At 42.3% G+C, this 21,761-nt stretch overlaps 1 protein-coding gene across 1 annotated transcript; it reads right to left on the reverse strand.

Annotated features, from left to right (window-relative positions):
- Window positions 1-1,434: 1,434 nt before the first annotated feature.
- On the reverse strand, window positions 1,435-21,048 carry crispld2 (cysteine-rich secretory protein LCCL domain containing 2). Its single transcript, XM_033630909.2, has 15 exons — window positions 20,813-21,048; window positions 18,186-18,540; window positions 16,978-17,096; window positions 13,789-13,921; window positions 11,113-11,228; window positions 10,578-10,678; window positions 10,303-10,497; window positions 10,153-10,213; window positions 9,996-10,062; window positions 9,771-9,901; window positions 9,570-9,613; window positions 9,382-9,454; window positions 8,949-9,024; window positions 7,287-7,417; window positions 1,435-3,319 (listed from the first exon to the last, which is right to left on the reverse strand). Exons 2-15 carry the CDS (start codon window positions 18,459-18,461, stop codon window positions 3,268-3,270), a joined length of 1,575 nt encoding a protein of 524 aa, XP_033486800.1. The 5' UTR covers window positions 18,462-18,540; window positions 20,813-21,048; the 3' UTR covers window positions 1,435-3,267.
- Between the last annotated feature and the right edge of the window lie 713 nt (window positions 21,049-21,761).

A 21,761-nucleotide genomic window follows, 5' to 3' on the forward strand; every position in this document is an offset into this window, starting at 1 on the left:
GGAAATTACAAGGTTGTGAAAATGTAGCCGAGTCCACAAAGTTTCCTCCTTTCTTCTGAAATCATTCCACCATAAGCTTAAACCCTATTGGCAGATTATGTACTGTATGAGGTCCTTGAGTAAAAACGATTGCTTCAATTTATTGTTCCACTTCACTCGGCATGTGCGTCTGCAAGAAGCAGAGCCAGGTTATGAACATGGTCAGTGAAATTCTTCCAAAGATAACGGTCAGATCCTGGGTGGCCCTGGTCTAGATTTCATTCATAATGCATGACGTACAGATTGTATCCTGATGCGCTGGTCAAAGTGGATTTAATTAAGTTGTGAGATCATAACAGTTATATGGTTTCACTCATATTTGGTCACTTGATGCCCAAAGGATACAGTAATCCAAGTACGTACTTGGGTAGGGCACTCTCACATGGGTGAAAGGCAAACACTGGATATCCTGTTTTGTTGATCTGTCTGGGGAGGCTGTGCAAAACATGACAGGGCAGTTCCCTGAAGTGCAATTAAACCATCAAGCACTAATACCAACCCTCAATAAAAACTAGAATTACCGCCTCGCAGTTGTATGCCTCCACAAACCAGTCAAGTTGCATTTACAGGTTACATCCATGTCTGTCCAGACTCATGTAGCCATGACAGCTGACAATGCTTCAAATATGGATGTTGCTGAAACAAAGAGACATATTCTAAAACATGGATGCTTCACACACACCTTCAAGCACAGAGGATCTATACAATCAGCACAACACCCAAGATGAGTGGCACCAATTCAGTGTTCGACCAAATGTTTCCCCTTCTGTTCCTGAGTTATGGTGTAGAATAATGGCCATTAAGGTGTTTTTGCAAATTGTTATTATGGTACAGTGAAGTCGACCTTTGACCTTTTGGATATAAAATGTAATCACTTCATCATTTTATTTTATCAGACAGTTGTGTGAAATTTTGTCATCATTAGCACACGAATTCTTGAGTTATGGTCAAAAACATGTTTTGTGAGGTCACAGTGACCTTTGGCTTTTGACCACTTAAATCTAAGCAGTTCATCGTTGAGTCAAAGTGGACGTTTGTGCCAAATTTAAGGAAATACTCTCAAGGTGTTCTTTAGGTATCACGTTCACAAGAATGAGACAGACAAGGTCACCAAACACCAAATCTGATCAGTTTGTTGTTGAGTCCAAGTGGACGTTTGTGCCAAATTTAAGGAAATTCCCTCAAGGCGTTATAAGGATATCACACTCATGAGAATGGGATGTACACATGGACGTCTGTACAGACAATCTGAACATTTAATGCCTCCGGCAAAGATAAAATTGGTTGATTTTTCTTCATGTTAAAATGACACTGTGGCCCAAAGTGTGTGCAAAATACACAAAGTAATCATGTACTCACTGGACACATCCTTTACTGAGACAGAAACAGGTGTTGTAGCATTGGCAAGTCATACTTTATTTTCCAATTGTGCAAAAAATACAGAACCCATCCTACACCTGTATAAAAACAAGAAAATTAAAATATATTCACACATTTTGATCATATCTTACTGCATTACGGATTATTCAAAAACAGACAAATCATAGTATTTACAGTTCCCATAACTTTACAAAATCTTTAGCATTGCCATAAAAATTCCCATATAGAAAAGACTTAAATGCCTAGCATAGCGATAGGACTGAGGTAGAATACAAAGATAAAGATTCATTTTTTTTCTTGGCCAGGTATTTGTGATATTTTTACAGTTTCTTAAACAAACTCTCTCTGTTATCCTCAAGGAAACAAACGGAGTGACAAGGTTTAATGATACAACTGGACACCCCAGTCCTGAAGCACTAATTGGATTTTACATTTGTTTCATTAGTTGACATGAGGGATGCTTACTATGCTAAAATATCTTTTCAGAGACACAGCAGAAACGCTTTAGAGACCTAAACCAAGACAGCTGTACAGAGATAAAAACAACAAAATCATTTTTAATAATAGGAATTGCTTTAAGAAACGTGTTCAAATCATAGCTGTAACAGTGGCAACAGTGCCTCATTCCAGTCTAGTGACAGACTTCACTGTGTCTGCGTCCTGCATGCACTGCATAGTGTTAACTGTTCCAAAGTTAACTGCAGTTAGATGATGAGAATCTTTAATGCATTCACACCTAAAAATAGGGTCTAGTCTCCATACATGAAGGTCTCTCTGTACCTGAAACATGTGACACATTCATCTGTCTTAGGTGGGGAGGGAACAAATTTAGCATTTTCATGTATTTTACAAAAACAAGAGAGATGAGAAAATGAGAAAAGCACTAAGCAATAATAAATATAAAATGACAAATGGCTGTTATTTTAACACCTACTGTCTCTGATTAATGTTTAATAAATCTACAACATCGCCACCATTCTGAGGATCCATCTGCACCAGCTCTCATATACTACACAGTCAACTTAGCAACATAATACCTCCGCTCAATCACCTCCACATATCTGGCAGTGAAGTGACACCAGCCTTCTTAAGGAAAACATAATCTATCTACAGCAGTGCCTGCTGCCTGTATATACTTCCATTTACCACACTGTTTCCTCTCTTTCTGTATCTGCTTGACAAGTTCTGGTCTACCCAGCCAAGAAAACATCCTTGCTCACAATGAGCGCACCATTTAACTTATAAATACAATTTAGACTCTAGTTTTGGTTTCACAGGCTAAATCCTCGAGAGCAAAAAGCAAAGATTGTCCAGGTGAGCAGAAGAAGGCAATAAAATAATACAAAATATCATAATAGACATAAAAATGTTAAACAAACCAAATACCATAGATTCTGTACACAATGATTAAATACAGTGTGATCAGTATACATTCCTGTGTATGAAAACCAATTTGAATTTGTAATAAGCGCATCAATGTAAACATAATACTTTCTGTAAAACATGTCTAACTCAAAACTTGCAGCACCAGCTGTTCAATGTATCATAATATATAAAAACATTCTGTATTCACAGATTGAGTAAGTATGTAGTAATATCTATATCTGGAGATAAAAGTTGAGAAAAAAAAAATAAAGGTCCATTAAAATATTGGACAACAACTTTTACTGGGCGGCTATTGTTTATGAACTAAGGGGGAAACGTGTCCATCAATCTGCTGGGATGTTCTGTTTCCACTGACGGCGCAGAGACAGATTAACAACCATGGTATCCAACCTGTGGGCACTTCCTGCTCTTCAAGAGCAGCTGAGGTGACTCTGTTGGTGTCTGGATTTCTGATCTGAAGTCTCACTCCCTCACAGCAAAGACTCGGAAGGAGCCTCCCTCGGTATTGCTCTTGCTGTAGACGGACAATACAGAAAACATGTTACATTTGGCAACCGCTAATACAGGTGCAGCACAGCAGCTTAGTATGTAACTTCCATAGTTGTAAGAAATAGATTTGAGAGGAATGGTACAACTGAAGCAGTAGAGGCTGTGTTATCCTGAATTTTAATCCCTAGTGTAGGTCTCAATCATCACATATGACCCACTTGAAGTGTTTGGAGATGGATTTTTCTGCAGGGACTCACCCCATTGTCTGTATTTTCTCATTTTCTTCTTATTTTCTGTGCTCAGGGCGTTTATGGGCATGTCCATCAACAGCGCTCAGATGAGGTCGGGGCTTTTTAAAAAGGTAGTGACCAAGTGCCAGACCATAAGCAACAGGCATTCAAGAAGCAGAGCGCTGTAAAAATGCTAATATAGCAAGGTAAAATGCGAAATGAGAGTGAATCTAAGGTTGGCTATCACTTCTACTTGCTCTGGTAAGCATGTTTGCAAATAGTAACCAACAAGCCGGCATAATATACCTTGAAATGTCTCACCAGCAGCAGTAAAAATGATAGCCAACCTCAGATTCACTCTTATTTTGGAACAAGCTTTGTCCACTTGGGGTTTTGCCTTGCTATATTTGTGTTTTTTCTGAGCTGTGTTCCCAATTTCGTAGCCTCCTCAAGATAAAAAACAACAACTGGCCAGCTGTCTTAGTGTAGCAGTCCACAGTACAGACAGGCAAAGTGACTCTTTGCCCCATCCTTGGAGAACACCTGAACTAACTACACAGAGCCTTAACTCAGTGCAGCCCGCCCTAATTTTTGCCTCATTATCAGTGACTCGTAGCGTCCTCTTGGATGCGTCCTACTCAGGGTCTGGCACCTGGTTGGTACCTTTTTTATGATGTCCTGACTTCACCTGCACGTTGTATGTAGAGACACCCCAAACACAGCAATAAGCCGAGTCATGATTGAGAGAGATTACTTGATATGAGTTTTGCTTTGTTTTAGGAAAATCCCGCACACTATAACTTTAAGCTCAAAAAACACTGGATCCTTAATGCAACCGAACGCATCTTTCAGCAGACCTTGGTGACATCATGAGGGTTAACAAAAGAAAGCTCCCTCTAGAGCCACAGAGGAAATCACACAGCTGTGTTCACAGGCAGAGTAGTACTCCACATGATGAGTAAACTGAAGTGTAAAATTTCCCTTTAAGTCAAATAAATATCTTTTGCGTGATGTTTGTTTTTGTGATACTTGGAAGTCTGTTTCTCAGTATTGTCCAAGTCCTCGCAGCAGCCAAGTCCATTAAAGAGCACACAATCACGGTGTTCAAAATGGCACATTGGCAGTATGACTCATTTTTGCCGTATTTCTGCGTCTGACCTTTTCCAGCTACCACATGTGTTAAATCTGATGACTTTGTAATTAGTTCATTGGTGGAGAGACCTTGAAGCTCTGCCATGATCAATAATCATGATAGGCCTGCGCGATTGGTATCAGATCGCAGATAATTGGCAACATAGGAAAGCACTGACGAGGTGGCTGACAGCATTTCCATCCTCGAGTAATCAGATAGGCTGTGATTACTTCCCCAGAAACAGAGCCCGGTCCAAACTGCCCGCCTTGCCATGATGTTGGCACATGGCACGAACTCTCTCTCAGCCATTTATTGACCTCCTATCCCAGTGCCCTGAGTGGGGCCTTCGCAGCTCTGCATTAGATTTCATAGTAGTCAGACTTGGATTATTTTGGCCATTCAGCACTTTGCACACTCAATTGAAATGCCTGAGTAAAGTAAGCAAAGATCCCATGTGTGGCCCATCCACACACCAAACCACACCATTACTCTTACAACCCCACATGCCAGCAAACTGCCCACAAGGGCTTCCTTGCCTAAGCGCAGTCCGCTGGAGCTGGCCACAGCCATGAGAGTGATGTGAGAAACATGGTGTGCATGCAGGGAGCCCACTACATGCAGTATTACAGGAGACATAAATCAAAGTAGAGTGTAGTGAATAAAAGCACCTTTCTCAGGCATATTTTAGATTCTCTTGTCAAATTTACTTGTCTGATTTGACTACAAAATCCATGTTTTCATTTCAATTGTGTCTCAAGGTTTTCTTTACCACACTCCCACTGGTCTAAGATTAAAGCCTGAGCTGAGCAAAGTACTGAAGATAAATATTATTCTGTGTCTGTACATGACAGTATATAATCTCCAACATAAAATTCAGTTTTAAATTGACTTGAATTGGATTTTCTTTTTACACATGCACGATTATTTTGAACATAGTGAAACCTAGAGATTTGGTTTCAGACCTACTGATTTACTGCCCTGATCTCGAAGTTGTTCAACAGTTTAAATACATTTGGTGTTGTCTCCATGGATGGCTGTTTCTCCCAGTTGGAAAAACTTTGATTAAGAATGGGGATGTCATCTTCCTACATAGCAAAATGTTCACTGACAATGTATTTCAGTTGTTTCTCACCAAAATAGGTAATACAGTATCCAATTGTAGTGACTACAGCATTTGTTTTTGTTACCTTTTTTCGTAACATTTCACCAAAATCAGCTCTGGAATAGCCATCCGCACTCGAAGTTTTCAATGGCCTTTGGTTGTTCGGAGTAGTTTTAATATTTCACTTTTTTCTCATCTTTTTAACGTATGCTATTGTTCTTACCGGTGATATTCTGTTTCATATTTGTGTACATGTTATATTATGTATATTTGTTGTTGTGTCATTCTTTTAATTTGTACAGCATTTTTGGTCAACTGCGGTTGTTTTAAAATGTGCTATAAATAAACTTGATTTGATTTAATTTTGGTGTCAAGGTCCTGCACTAAGTGGTGTTTTATGTCCTGAAAGAAATGTTGTCTATGAACATAATCCAGGCAGCGATTACGTTGCCACAAAAACATTATTAAGAAACCAGTCTATTAAAAAACAAATGTAATTTCTAGGAGACAGGGTTACACCTCTTAAATCAACATATTTCTGTCATCAAAGTGAAAAATGATGACGTATCTGCCCCTAGTAACTGCTATGGTAGCTTCGGCGTCATCTTCAAATGAATTTATCATGGCAAATCTGTCACTCCCTGCGATTGCTTAGGCCAAAACAAGCTGGCATGAACACAATGTAAAGCTGAATATACCCCACAAACAAAATCACTATTCAGTCTGACTTTTCTCCCTGACACGCCAACTGAGCACCAACACAGGTGTTCTCAATCCTGCCTAATTAGACCTCTTCTCATGACTGTGTGGTTGTGTGCAGACTTGACTCTCCTGTTGGCTTTGTTGCACCTGTTTGGGTGGGACACCTTAGATTTTCATCATGCTTGTTAGTACAGTGAGTTTGCTGACCTTGCATAAACCCCAGCATAATTCCAACCATCCAGAACAAATGAGGATTTGTAGGGTCTTTAAAGTCCCTCTGGTTGAGAGACCTTGCTTTGTTTTTTGCAAACACCATGTGGAATGTGCTTTGGGAAAATATTCTGACACTACTGGGGGATCCTAACCATCAAACCTTATGCACTACCTGACTCCTCTGAGACTTAAGCAGGTGGTAGAGTGGTCGTACATGTTATTAGTGATAAAATATTCCCACACTTTCCCGGGCTTTAACACTGAACTGATAACTTTCATTGCAACCGAGGAGGCTTTGCACTTTCACAGCTGCCAAAATGGCTGCTTGTTGATGGAAGCTGTCAAACACCACGTCTAAACATGAATGGTTGTTCTCATTTTCAGATAAAAAAAGCCTCTCTTAAATACTCTACAGCCAGACTGTTCGGAGCCAAATCTAAAAATATAGATTACTGTAACTCAAATTATCTCTAATGTCACTATGGTAACCTACAGCTATTTGACACGGTGCCTGATTCATCCATCTTTGTACCTTTTGTTATTGTGCAACAACCCTTATCTGGGAAAGATAATTACAGTAAAAATAGTTGACTAAAAAAAAATCAAGCAGTACCTCTCAGACTGGATGCCGTTTTTCAGGACACCAGGATAGGTCTTTCTCTTGTCCAGTGGCAGAACATCCACATAACCGCCGTCTGGTTTGATTACCCCTGCATGGATGGCTGCTTTACAAATACTGGAGCTCTGTGTGGAGAAAGTGTGGCAAACAGGAGAAACGCTTTTACAACATGGTTTTGAATATCTTTGTAATTCCTTTATTTTGGAATACAGTACAAAATATATTGCAGTAATCCACAGAAACACACGCAGGCATTTGTTTCACAGTCTGAGCCAGCACAACAGACCATAAGCTCTTATCAACAGTCTGGAGCAGAATCATTCATTTCTAGTCTAAACACAGATCACGCTCTCCATACACCCCTACAACATTTCTCACCAGATGGTTTATGTCTCATGTTTAACCAGCATCCAGCTTCTGCACCACTGTAGAAACACATCTGGGCGCCTGAGATTGCAAAACATTCCTGGGCACATTTGCTATGAGACACACTGCTGCCTTACTGTGAGACGTTAAGGGGAGCTGTGATGTGTGTCCACCGGGACGTCATCTGAGGTCAATGTCCAAGGTAAAACCCCATGAAACACCACATCATCCACTTTGACTGTGCCAACTGTACGTCTGATAAATTTGTTTTAGAGGGTACTTTACGATGACTAATCTACCCTGAACATGATTTAGGTGACGTCTGAGCGATGACATAAACCAGCTTTCATGAAACCATATTCTGTCTGTATCTCCTATCTCTGAGGCACATGCACTTAGTCTGAGATAACACTTGAATAACCCTCTGAGTGGGCAAGCCCCAAGTTGGGTAATGCATCCCTGGCAGCCTTATGCTTAATGCACCATTACTCCTATTCTCCATGAGCCAGGTTCACACTGTGATTCAATGACTTTCCATAAAAACAGTGCAACACATCATTCTCTGGAAACCACACCTACTGGAGGGGAAAACAATTAGCACCACAATATGCAACCAATGCCTAAAAACATTAGATTTCAGCATGTCAAAGGATGATTTTAGCACCCTGTGTCTACAAGAGAAGAAAAGCTATAGTACCAAACTCAGTATTGTCGATCTGTCTCTGTGTACCATCTCCTTCCCTTGCTTATTTTGGAGAAATGATCCTGCTGGACGTCCAGAAGTGAACCTCTACAGCTTGTTTGGCCAAATTAGCAACTATAACTTTTTTATGACTGTCAGGATCCCACAGTTTCCCATGTCTTCCTGCTGATGCCTCACATCCTGTCTCCACTTTTGCCCTCTTAAAAGCTCAGTTTTTCAAATCAGCAGCTTCTAAAAACTTAGCTCTGGGTTCTTTCCCCTGTTGGTAGTGCATCCCACAACACAACACCCTTTGGGGCATTTTCTGTCTTTTGCTAGCACACAGAATTGACAAGGAGGCACCTTCACGCAATACATAGTCAATGGAAAGTGACTTCCCCTCTGGTATGGACAGGACGTTATTGAGCTCTGTCTCTGTAGCTACAATGCATCACAAAGCCTGCAAAGTCACTCTAACTTAATCACACTGCAGATCTGGATGTAATTTTCTTTCTGTCTGGACTAATAGCACATAAATGAATAAAAATAAACAGCACAGAACTGAAGAACCAGTTTGTAAAAGTTCCCTCAAAACATGTATGACTTACATCTGCGTAGATGTTGTTTCCAATCACAGGTGACCAGTAGGAGGGCTGAGTCTTGCAGCTGGCCGGACAGAAGATTCTGAAAAACATTTTGGACATTAGTATGAATGTGCAGCATCAGATAGGGGGTCAGATTAATGGATATATTTTTCAATGATGGCTAGCACATGACTTTAACACCCCCCATTTACCACTGATAAGCACTATACGATGCTTTAAACGGTTTATAACACAGTATATAAAAGGGTTGTAAGAAGATAGAAGGATATTTCAGAGTGATTACTGAAGTCCAGTATTTGTAACAGTGTTACTGTATTGTCATCCATTATCTGTTTATACACATGGGTGCCCACAGGAGGAGTTACTCCAAAGCAAAACCTGTAACTGGATGATTATTTCATGCTTCATAGAATGATGAGATGATGTGAGGAGGCACCTTGGACAGTTTGAGTTGGGCTTCTTGTAAGGGCAGATTTCAGCCACAGTGGTGTAGCAGTCAGCGGTTATTTCTGTCACAAAGAGAGAAGAGAAAACCACTTACTTTATATACTTCATATGGCTGACTGCGTGAATCTACATGTAATTATAACGCAAAGCTCTTCTTGAAAACTGTGCCTCACTTACCCTCCACTTTGGCCACCACAAAGGCATTACCAGCTTTGTATTTACTGTAAAAGACATCGTAGTGTTTAGAAATCAGCACTCAGAAATCCAGAGTTGCACAAAATGTGAATTACTGAAGGAGGGGGATGTATTTCACAAGTGTTGCATCAGCAGATGTGATTTCAAGCTATTAGGGAAATTGGTCAGAACACAAACACCTACCTGGACGACTCGATGCCGTTCTTAGTGGCTCTGACAAAGAACGGAAACTTTTCCATCCTTGTGATGTCGACCACTCCTCCGTTATTGTCAATGACACCAAAATGGATAGCAGCTCGGCAAATACTCGATTGCTGAAACAATAAAAAATGAGCACTTATAAATATGCATCGAGAGTATAAATTGTTGCATGACGCAAGATGTTTTTTTCATGTTGGGTAGACTCACCACATCATAAAAGAGAGTTCCCCAAACCTTCCCTTTCTTGTTCACACAGTTAGCAGGACACTTATATCTGCAGAGTCAGAAATGGAGACAAGAGTGAGCTGATATTGGACAGGAAGTAAATTAGACTGAATAAAACATATTTTATGCACATCCTGACCTGTTGCAGGTTGCTCCTTTACACTTATCCCGCAGTCTAGTTTCACACTTAATGTTTTGAGCTGCAAAAACAAGACAAGAAATGAGTAAGGAAATGTAAAAACAAACAAACATGTAGGTTTAATTTTTTTTTAATAATTCCCATAGCTACCGAGAAAGGTGTTGCTGGGAGTCTTCGAGGGTGGGCTCCTGGGTGTGGCGGGCTTAGGAGTGGATGGTTTGGACGCTGGTTTCTTAGGAGGAGACGGTTTAGGTTTGGGGGCAGGTTTGGCGGTGGTACGAGGTGGCAGTGGAACCTGAGGCTTCTCCACCTCATTCATGTCCTCTGTCTCTGAGCGCTGGGAGTCTATAGATGAACAAACACACATGAGCTCAGGTTGACAATACATTGACATCATTCAGTGAAAACCATGTGCACTCACTCACCTTTGTAACACAGGTTATTCCTACATCCTCCTCCGTAGCTGGGAGGGCACTGAGAACAAGGCCGCCCGTTCTGGTATGGTGCCTCGCCGATCCAGTTGCCCCTGCAGAAGTGAACAGTAGACAGCTTGACTAAGGTGGAAATTAATCATCAGTCAAGCATCACTGAGCTCATGGCCTTGTAATTACTTCAGCACTTTTTTGTCCACAGTCAACACTCGTAATAGTCATTAATCCTGCAAACTAATAAAAACACTCCTCGTTGTCTCTCAGGCAATTACATCCTGTGGGCTGTCTGGAAAACAAGCGCCTGCTCTGCTCTTATTTTTCTTTCCCTATGCTTCATTATTATTTTTTTTTATTATTCTGACTTCTGGAGGAATTTTAATGGCTCCAATCTGTCATACAAATGTATCGGACAACTAGCGCTACATATCTGGAGTGCAGCTATATTAGGAACACACACTGTGAAGAATGTAAACAAGAAGAGAGAGGAGGTGTGAGTGAACTGTGGAACATGGAGGGATACTGATCTTACTTTGGGGAGTAGTTGCACACAAGGTAAATGGCATTCTCCCATATTTCTCCCCACACGTTCATCCTTGGACACACGTGCACAGCGCAGCCCACTCTGCTAGTGGTCGCCCAGACCAGCTGTAAAGAGGGAAATAAAAGAATGGCCAAAGTTAGCACACAGACTTGCTGAATGAACCGACACATAGCAGAGTAAACTATTGAGCTTGTAGCCTCAGGTTTCCTGCCTCACTTTTCTCACAGCCTATTGCATTCATTCCAGAGGAAGCAACTAGATTGGCAGTCACGATTAATGGGGCCACTGGGACGTCCAGGAGTGCCGGGTCTGTTATTCTGCCCCAGTCAGATGCATGTCTTGTGTGAACCCACTTTGCCCTCTGTGACACCATCATCCAGATAGAAGTGGAAATAAATGGCAGCTTTTAATATCTTAACTCTGCAGAAACCAGAAGTCAGCGTAGGCCCCCGAAACGGTCCAAGGTAAAATAAAACGGCTTATTAAACGGAAAGCTGCTGCAGTGGTGTTCCAGATGAATGATGTGCCATTTGACGGCAAATACAACACAGCATGTTCCATAACTCCTCCTCACTTTCCTCCCAAACTCTGAAACATGTGCGCTCTCCCTCCTCAGGAATGTTCATCTTTTTCCTGGTCCAGTTAGAAGCAACTGGAAGCAGTGAGTCAGCAGACAGACTGATGTGTGCTGAGTGCTGGTAGCTCAGCTCAATGTACTCAATAACTCCAGAGGGTCTAGCATTTCTCCGCAGTGGTAGTTATGGAGTATGACTGCCGGGACTGCGGGTACATCAGCACTTCCAGCAAATGACGGACAGAGACAAGGTGATGATGCTCAGATTTGGCACTGTCTACTCTGCAGCATCTTTAGAAGAATCCAGGTCAAGCAGTGAGGGGTGTCTGGTGTGTCTGGAAATGACTACCAGATGGCAGTGATCGGGTTTCAGGGGGAAGGCAGAGGGAGGAGTCTGGATGTTTCTTTAAACTCATCCCAGCAGCCACTAAGTAAAGTCTAGTGGAAGAGGAGACCAGCTCACCCACTTCTGTTTCCATTTGATTGATTTATTCATTCACTCGTCCACCCATCAACTATTCTTTCTGTACATTACTTGCCTCTGAATTTCTATTTATCCTTCACTGTCTATAATTTATTAATCCATACCTGTCAGTTAACCCCCCAGTCACCCCCACACTGCCCATAAGTGCTGTGAAATATCATACAGAGTGCACAAACCACATGCTGTAGCACAGCAGCACCTGTCAAGTCACATATGTTCCATATCACAAATAAAAGAAAGCGCACAAGCTGATACTTCAGAGATTCAATCATAAATATAGCAGACATTAAAGTATAGGCTTCAAAAGGAAGTTTAAAAATATATTTCAACCATAAATGAAACCCACCATACTGTGTGCTAACCTTTTCATCTTGCAGTCACTGATCCAACTGAGAGTAAAACCACTGCAAACTAAGTGCTTTATTAAAGTACTCAGAGATATCCTCCTTTTTATTCCAAGCATTCCTCTTTCTCGTTAAACCTGGAGCCTACATTACCCACAGTGCAACACAACTACTGACAACTTGGTCGCAGATTCAGTTGTGTCATGGTAGCGGCAGCTAATGTAACAGAGATGAGGAGCAGGCTACAGAGGTCATTTTGTTTTGTTTTGTCTGTCTTAAAAGTTTCTCCTGAACTCGTTCACCCAACCTGATCTCACAGAAATACCTGAAATGACACAACCTCTTAACACCGCATTTTGTGGCGATTGCACGAAACGTGTCAAAATTACATACCAGTATGGTCACAATTTTAGACATGTGGTTAACATTGTGAAATGGTAGCAGTTTTGTTAGGTTTAAACACCAAAAGTACTTGGTTAGGTTCAAAAAAAGATTGTGGCTTCAGTTCAGATCAGTACGTAAACTTGATTTAAGTATGTTAAGTTGAAATAAGTCAACGCTGACGTTTCGTTTCACATGGGACATGACTAGTGGTCTCCTGAGTGAAAGTCCTGTGTTTGTTTGACCCATGCACTAACCCGACTTTCCTCCACATGCAGACTTTGTTGCTATTTATCAAGCGGCAACCTCAGAGGCTGAAAAACAAAGTGCTAAAAACTGCAGTACCTCGAATGGCGACTTGAGGCTGGCTTCAAAACAGCAGTAAATCCCAATAGACCTCCATAATGCCCAGCAGAAATAAACATGTTTACAGCCAGGTACAAAAAACATTTTTGGTCTCCATAGCTAATCTCAACATTCATGACTGTACAGATCTGTTTGCAGTTTATTAAGGCTTAAAGTTAAGCATATTTAAGGGTGGGGGCGCGTGAGTGACAGGCTGCCTTTAAGGTGTCGCTATAGTCTGTGAGTCAGATCCACCCCTTGCCCCCCCACAGCTTCACCCTCTCGTCTAAGTATAGTCACTTCTGGCTCCAGAAAACCAAGATGGTGAACTTGAGGCTTCAAAACAGGAGTCCACAAACCAATAGGTGACGTCACGGTGGCTACGTCCATTGTTATATACAGGCTATGCTCCTTAGACTACCAACGGGGTTGTAGCATTTACCACCTCCATTGGCATTGTTTCCGTGGTGGTGGCACGTAATTTAAACACATTATGTGTCACCACCACATAATGTGTTGTTAAAATGTCATCTTACCTGGGTGTAATGGGTGCACATGGGCCCGGAGCAGCGTTCTGGACACCAGGGATTGCACTCCTGGGGGTAGGGATAGGTGTAGTCTTTCACCTCATCGTACCAGGCCTGGACATGGAAGGCAGGAGAGCGGTATCTGTAGGGTCCATGCGCACACACACATACACAAACACACACAAAGAGACACACAGTAGGCTCAGTCAGAGACCGTCCAGGTACCAAGGGCAAAAGGGAAATATCTGAGGGAGCTGCCAGGTGCTTTGGCCAGACTTGAGAAACACTGCATGAACCCCCCTGCCCCTCCTCCTCCCTTCAGCCCTCAAATGATGAGTCTGAATTTGACCTGGCACACAGACCGGCAGTCTGCTCCCCCGTCCATAACAGGGGAAATCAAATCAGGTTGAGAAAAAAAAGAATCAGAGCAAACCTAAACATGGCTCCACGGCCCAACAAATCTGTTCAAGCTCCTGTTATAAACATCTCTTTTTACGGTATTGAAAAGTGCTGAGCTTATAAATGGAGAGAGTAGAGGGGGAGTGGAAAAAAAGGACTCCACATCAGGGTTTATTGGCACAGGAAGAAAAGAAGGGAATAGGGAGGGAGGAAAGGGGCTGTGAGAATGGGAGCAGATTCCTGGAAGGGCACCTGCTGCGATAGCCATACTCTGTCATACACAGAGGTCTACTGTGTCTGGTGTCTGCTCAGAGACACACACGCCCATTCACACAAACACCAACCTTAATGCACTAGCACTGACTAGCGCTTTTAACTACCCATGTTTGTGCCTCACACATATCAGTGGACCGAGACTGTGTTTTAAAGGAGCAGCACTCATCACTGTAATTTATAGGGAGCTGCTTCATCCTGCAACAGTTGAGAAAATACTCACCCTAATAAAGAAAGAAGAAGAAGAGTCATTTTGATCTGCTGATTACGTAACACAATAACTCTGAACCTCTGTTGGTGCTGCCTCAGGCTGGGTATCAAAGCTCAGTGTTTTTGGGGTACATCGAGTAACGAAAACTGAAAAGTACCAATAATTGGCATCAAATGCAAATTCATATTTGTTGTCTCGATTACTTATTCCGCAATCAGGTGTTTACGTTTACTAATGTTCAGTAATAAGCCTTTATAAGAACAGCTTTTGGGTTGCCAGGTTGTGAACATGACTAAGGGTCCACAGCCGCACCATCTGCTCTGTACTGCTGTACTGTACATGGGCACAATAGGCCCGTTTCCACTGAAGAAGTTCCTGGTACTATTTGCGGGGCAGGAACTACTACAGGAACGTCCTCTCGCTCGGCCCTCTCAACCGCCGTGTCTCCACTGAGAGAGCGGAGTACGAGGAAGGTTTCTGTAAAGTTACGGGCTGCCTCTGGATGTGACGTAATCGTTGTGCGACCATTTTGGCCAGGGTGACGTAGGGATGCCGTTAGCCGATAGCGGTGTCTGTAATAACTCACTAAATGGCCCGTGAAGAAAATATTTTTTCCAGCGGATGTCTTAGTTACAACATGATTGAGCTAACTGGAGTAGTTTCATGTCGTATCCGACAATGGGAGGCTTTTAACAGATGACGTCCTGATGTAGCTGATGCTTTCTAGACATCGTGACTTCCCATAATTGAATAAATACCACACATATCAACACAAAACTGCTTTGCTAGCTCAATCATGTTGTAACTAAGATATCCGCTGGAAAAATACTTTTTTCACGGGCCATTTAGTGAGTTTTTTTTAGATGGCGGCGGAAGCTATATGAACGAGCTAACCCTCGTCTGCTGAGTTTTAAAAATGCTGGCTATTTTGTTGCTTTTTGTTGTCGTCACATCCCTCCTTGAGTATATCCAATCAGCACCAAGTAATCCCCAAGCCCCAGCCAGGAGTCTTTCGGGTCCGTTCTGAGTACCTACTCCGAGGCAGGGACTTGTTTAGCCCCTGTAAAAGTTCCAGAACTCTGTCCTTCGGGGGTGGTTCCTGCGGTGGAGACGCACCAACGGCCCCGGCCCCGTAAAATTACCCCGAAGTTCCTGCGGTGGAAACGGGCCTATTGGTGCTTTGAGCTAAATGCTAAGGTCATGGAGGGGCTGCATATTGTTCTGAGGGCGCAAAATTCTAAAGCCCCATTAGTCTGAAAAATGTCCCATTGGACCCAAAGCCCATTTCTTCAACAAAAAACAAACACCCATTTCTCCGAAGTCCCATTTCTCTGAAAATACACACTCCCTGCAGTTAGATAACTTAACTGCTGAAAAAATGTATGTTTTTGTAAACCACAGAGATGTTAAATTTGTGCATTATTTTGTAGCTGGTATGTTGAAACTTCAGGCTCAAAACCACTTGGTTGAGATAAGATTATGTTTCAGCTTAAAACACCCATGACTGGTGGTACAAAAGTCGCTGGAGAAGCAGGGACCAGTCAGTGAAAATCTCTCGGGTTTGGTGGCTCAAATGCTGCAGAGAAACTGAATCTACTTGCAGGGAGTGTGTATTTTTGGTGAAATGGAGCAATGGTCATTTGTTTTGGGGTAATGGGCTATCTGAGAAATGGGCTTACAGTCCAATGGGGCATTTTCTGAAGTAATGGGACTTCGAAATTTTGGGCCGTCGGTTCAATGGCATAGCACAAACATGGGTTATAGTGAACAATCTAGCATGCAGATGCTAAGCAGGTATAATGTAACCATTTTCCCATCCTTATATCACCTTCTGTAAAAGGACTGTAGAGGATCTAGACCATAATCCTATTAATTAACAGTTTAGTAAGTATTTTATAATGAATTTCCAACAATTATAACTGCAGAAATGTCAACTAAATAGGAAAAACACCAGACAGAGGGACTGTGGTCTTATCTATTACATCATGTTGCAACTCATGTGTAAAGCATTAGTAAATGATTTATTAACCAATAATAAAGCAGATAACAAAAATGTATAAGCTCTTAATAAATGGCTCCCTATCAGAGGGTGGTGCTGATAAATAAGAAAAGAGTCTAGGAAAACGTATTACTCAAAAAGTTTGCTCCAGAAAATATTGTTTCGATATTGGTGCCAAATCAAATTTGTGATACTCCTCCCTTTTACTGGTGATGGTATTTATAAAATATGACTTGTGATTAATGATCAGAACAAACACAGATAAAGTTTTATTTGACGCATAAGATGACTGACTGTGTGTGTTACTGCATCTCACCTTCCCCAGTGAACAGCCAGGTTTTGTCCAATAGACATGAGCAGATCCTGAGGTCCATGGTCCCACTGACACTGCTCCGCCCAGTGAGTAGCAGACCGCTCCAACTCATCATCCCAGACCTGCACACATAAAGTAAAACGAGTTTCATTCACCTGCTGCATCAGCTACAATATAAAACATTATAATCCACATCTTGTTCTGACTCAGTAGATACCTAACCGCAACTTGTTCAAGGCCTCCACTCCTGCACTTCCTTCCTTCCCAGTGTGCTGAAACTGAGCTGGATACAAGTACAACATTAACCTTTGACGGTGACATCTGAGTGGGGCAGCTGGCGCCTGGCCCTGGTCCACTACAAATCTCCAGCAATCACAGCTGAATTATCCACATTTCCTGAGTGGGTTTCTTTACAGTGGTGGAGAAGGGCGGAAAGCAGAGAAGACACCTGACTCCCACCGTGGAGGGGGCGCTGTGAGGGGAGGGAGGGAGGGAGGACTGCATACAGCACGGCCCCTCAAAGCACATTTCCTCAGTAAATTTCCAGCCTTTTGGTGGTCGCTAAAACATGCATACACAGACACCACTGTAACCCCAAACACCCATACACTAACACAAACACACACACTGCCTGTTCGCTGGAATTTGAGAGAGCACTGGGTTGAGTAAATCTTCAGACACTTTCCTTCCCGGCTATAACCGCACTCCAGAGACACCCAGGCCACCACTGCTTCTCTCAACTTTATGGACCTCGTGGTTTTCAATAACCTCCTGTGTGTCTCAACAATAATCCCTCTCCTAATTTACCCATTGATGTGCCACGTCGTCCCATGACTCTCCCTTTCTAGTCCTATTCTCTCTGTCCTCTGTTGACCCAGCCCTCCCTTGCTCTCCTGTCTTGTCTGAGCTGTCTGAGCAGGTAGGACAGAGTCAGAATTATTATCCTCCCTATTAAAGAGTAGCACAGCAGGCTGGCAAAAGCTCACCATCATGACTGCAAGTTTCCAGCAGAGAGAAAAGGCTGTTTTTATTACAGCAACACAGCTTTTCTGGGCAGAGTATAACCTTAAATGCTAATCACCAGCTGCTTCTCACAGGTTGCTGACACATCAAAATGAAGTTCTCAGTGAGGTGAAGCCAAATGTGATCACTTTCAATCATCTTTAAGAGTTAAAAAAAATAGGTAATTGGGTTATTGGGACATGTCTCACCATGAACTCCATGTTCGAGGATGTGGGGTAGACAGCACCCCTCAGCTTGTTGTGCAGCTGGACAATCTCCTCGCGGTCAGACCAGCGGATGGCCCGTCGGGTCCTACTGCCAGCTGTGTTGCTGGTGCTGTTCTGGTCCACCTCCTCCTCATAGCGGCTCAGCAGCTGTCTGAGCTCATTGGAGTCGGGCAGGAAGAGGGAAGCTGAGTCCCTGACGCACAGCAGCAGGAGGGAGACGGAGAGGACAGGGAGCCAGGTCATGGCAACGCAGGTCATTCTGACACTTCAGCTGTCTGGGTTCGGCTTTCAGACTGCAGGAGATGGCGGACTGTGTGTGTGAAGTCCCAGACACAACCTGCAGGGAGGAAACATTTAATGAGTGTTTCCCCACTGTGTGAGTCAACAAAGCAGATATTTTTATTTAGTTTATTACTAAACTAAAGCGGAAGTCACTTTATATAACAAAGGTCACATCTTAATGAGGCTGGGATAAAATATTGATATGGAAATCTATAACTCTTCATTCTTTCCCTTGTGTGATGTTGTAGCTGATACTGGCACACGGGCTCCTGTGATGCTGAAGCAAAGTAAACTGAGAGTCTGCCTTCAACTCTGCCTTTCTCTCTCAGCTCCTCTGCTTCCTGTCAGTTCAGCCTTTTGCCAGTTTGTGGCTGTTGCATAAAAACTATTACTCGTTTATCAGGCGCACTACTAAAATCTGATGCAATCCGATACAAGTGCACTGCAATAAGTCCTTCCCCTGAGAAGCTTTGGATATTGAGCAATTGTTGATGTGTGGGTGACGTTGTAGTGGACTGAATCACATTTTTATTGCAAGTTATTATCTAAATTTAAGAGTTATGTTTTCTCCTTTTCTACGCAGATACTGTGATTTGTCATAGATGATTGACTTGCAGTATACTGGGCATCCCAGAAGTGACCACATCATGATGCTGTCAATATCCTGTGCAACAGTGTGACATCATGTTGTTGCATTATCACTGTATGAGTGACCATGTAATTGCCAACCCCAATTTCTGAGTATGCAACATTTCATATCTTATTTTGAACAGCATCAAATATTATCACATGGACACAAAATAAAATGAACTTTACCACAATCAACCAACCAGTTAGCATCTGTTTCCAAAAGGTAAAATAAACTGAGCAATCAAGACTCAGCATAATTTCTTTAAAAGCCCCCTAAAGAGCCTTTCTACCCAGTAGTAATATAGCTTTAATAGCACCTGTTATAAAGAGTGGTTTCACTATAATCAGTAACACTGGCTTGTTGCTCATTAGTTTTACTGACATCTCCTCGTCTCCTGACTATCCAATTATTTTCTGACCAAATTGAGCAGGTGAGACACAGAGGAGGGAGACCTGAGTTCATGTTGACAAGCTTTCTAAACTGCGAAACACTACATTCCTGACACATCCAGGAGCAACACTCTGTAACTGACTGTCCATCTGACCTCATCCCTCTGAAGGCCAACAAGCTTCACGTCCAAGATCAGAGCTAAACCAAACATTACACAGTCACAAAGTCTTACAAAAGAGAGAGAAGAGCAGCCAGTCAGTGTGATCAGAGACGAAAGACAAAATAAACCAAGTTCCCAGCTCGCACTGGTTGCTCTCATCCTTGAATCCCTTCACCCCTCTCTCCCTCTGGCTAAAAAGGCGGCTTGAGGTCTGGCACCGGCTCTGTGTCAACACGCCATGCCAGCTCTGGGCACTGTGAGCCAGCGGGCAGCTCAGGCACCACACCCTTCTCCTCTCCCCTGTTGCCCCCCTTTTCACACTCAACCTCCACCAGCTTCTCTGTCTGGGCCCTTCTCATGGCTCTCATGAATTTTATACCAGAGTGACAGACAGTGCAGACGATCTGGACACACGTACATATCCACATCTTGTCTATGGGAACTGAGACTTGTCTGCCACTGGTGGGCTCGTGTGTGATGTGAAGAGGGGCTGAGCTCCTCTCCGCCTCACCACGAGGTCGAATGTAAACACAGCTCATGTCATTATTCAAATTTTCTGATTCATACACATCCTCATAGATGCTTGCTCACTGTTTAATGCCATTATGTAAGACACTTTTTAATTTACTTTTTACAACAGTTTGTCCCTACAACTCTAAAATTAGTGGGTTTTTTTTTTTGAGGTGAAGTATGACCTTTTTTATTAATAACTTTAAATCTTGCAATAACTTTTAAAATACTTTACCATTTTACTCATAAGCTTACTGCCTGTATATACATTTTCCATGATGGTGCTCTCACATTGACATTTGCTCAGTGAAGCTGCAGACTCACAATGAATGACAGTATGTTGCCAACAGCCTCTTTCACAGTCACTTAAATCATATTAAAGTCACTCCTGTCATAACATTATATTGTCATATAAAACAAAAACAGGCTTAGTAAGACAGGTACAGCTTAAATTTACACAGTCATGTCAGCCCTAAGATATTATAAAGTGATTTTTGCAGGATGCATTATAAATTATAGGTGAAATATGAGACTAAACAAAGTCTATCTAGTAAAACCCTGCTATACCACAGCATACATGGAAGCTACCATACAACACTTTGCAAATAAATATGTGTAATGTCTCATCTGGCTCACCTCTATCTGTCTCACTGAGTATCCAGCTGAATATTTGGGAGCAGTTTCCTCTGCGCGCTGGAGAGCTGTATAATTCCCTTGTGAGAGGAGCGGGTCTGCTGCTGCTGCTTGTTGGCGGTGTTCCTGAAGCACACAGGAGCTGTGTAACTTCTGAGCAGCTCACAGAGCCTTATATAGAGAAGGAGACCCCTCAGGACCAGAGGAAAAAATTACTGTCTCTCCCCACTCCCCCCACTCGCCAGCCTCCCTCAAGTAGGCTATGTTCTTGGCAGAGCGCGCGCAGTGTGCGCACGCTGACGAGCAGCCTGATGTCAGGAAGAAAACTACAAATCTTGGAGCTGTCAGCCGAGTCAGCGGCAAGCAGTTAGATCATCATCTCTGAATCACGAGTGGTGACAGTTATTACTCAGATATGTATCTTCACAACCAGCTACAGACAAACATTTCAATAGACTAAACATGGGAAGCGGTGAACAGGGGGATTCCCAACAGACAGGGGAGAACTAAAATCACTACAACTTTAAAAAAAAAAAAATTAATTAAAAAAAAAAAAAAATTGATTACTGAATTGTTATTGGTCCTAACATGTAGTACTACTTTCTAATGGAGCACCTTATACAGCAGCTTTATTAATGATTAAAGAATCATTTACTTATGATTCATAGATTAGTTCTGAGGCATAAAATATTTAGAAAGTAGTTAAAATGTAGTTATAAGTGTTGATAATCCATTACCTATTATGATTTCTAATGAGCCATTAACTAAAGTTAACAGGTCATTAATTGAGGGTTGTAGCCTAATCATCAAGTTTGCTGTTGTGTTATTTGGGTTTAATCCAGATCATCTGCAGCTCCTTCTCTGGGAAAAAGTTGAATAGCAGTTTACACAATCTGGCAACCCAGATGTTCACATCCTGCTGACTGACTGACAACTTTTGTTTGGTATGCAT

Source organism: Epinephelus lanceolatus, chromosome 2 (assembly GCF_041903045.1).
Source record: "Epinephelus lanceolatus isolate andai-2023 chromosome 2, ASM4190304v1, whole genome shotgun sequence".
Classification (NCBI taxonomy): Eukaryota; Metazoa; Chordata; class Actinopteri; order Perciformes; family Serranidae; genus Epinephelus; species Epinephelus lanceolatus.

Bases quoted from the DNA above. Each gene is read 5' to 3' on its own strand.
- crispld2 (XM_033630909.2), bottom strand. From the start codon at position 18,461: ATGACCTGCGTTGCCATGACCTGGCTCCCTGTCCTCTCCGTCTCCCTC. The intron at 9,902-9,995 runs GTGAGTCTACCC...TTATTGTTTCAG, and splicing joins GAACTCTCTTTTATGATGTG to CAATCGAGTATTTGCCGAGC. The intron at 3,320-7,286 runs GTACTGCTTGAT...GTCCGTCTACAG, and splicing joins AACGGCATCCAGTCTGAGAG to CAAGAGCAATACCGAGGGAG.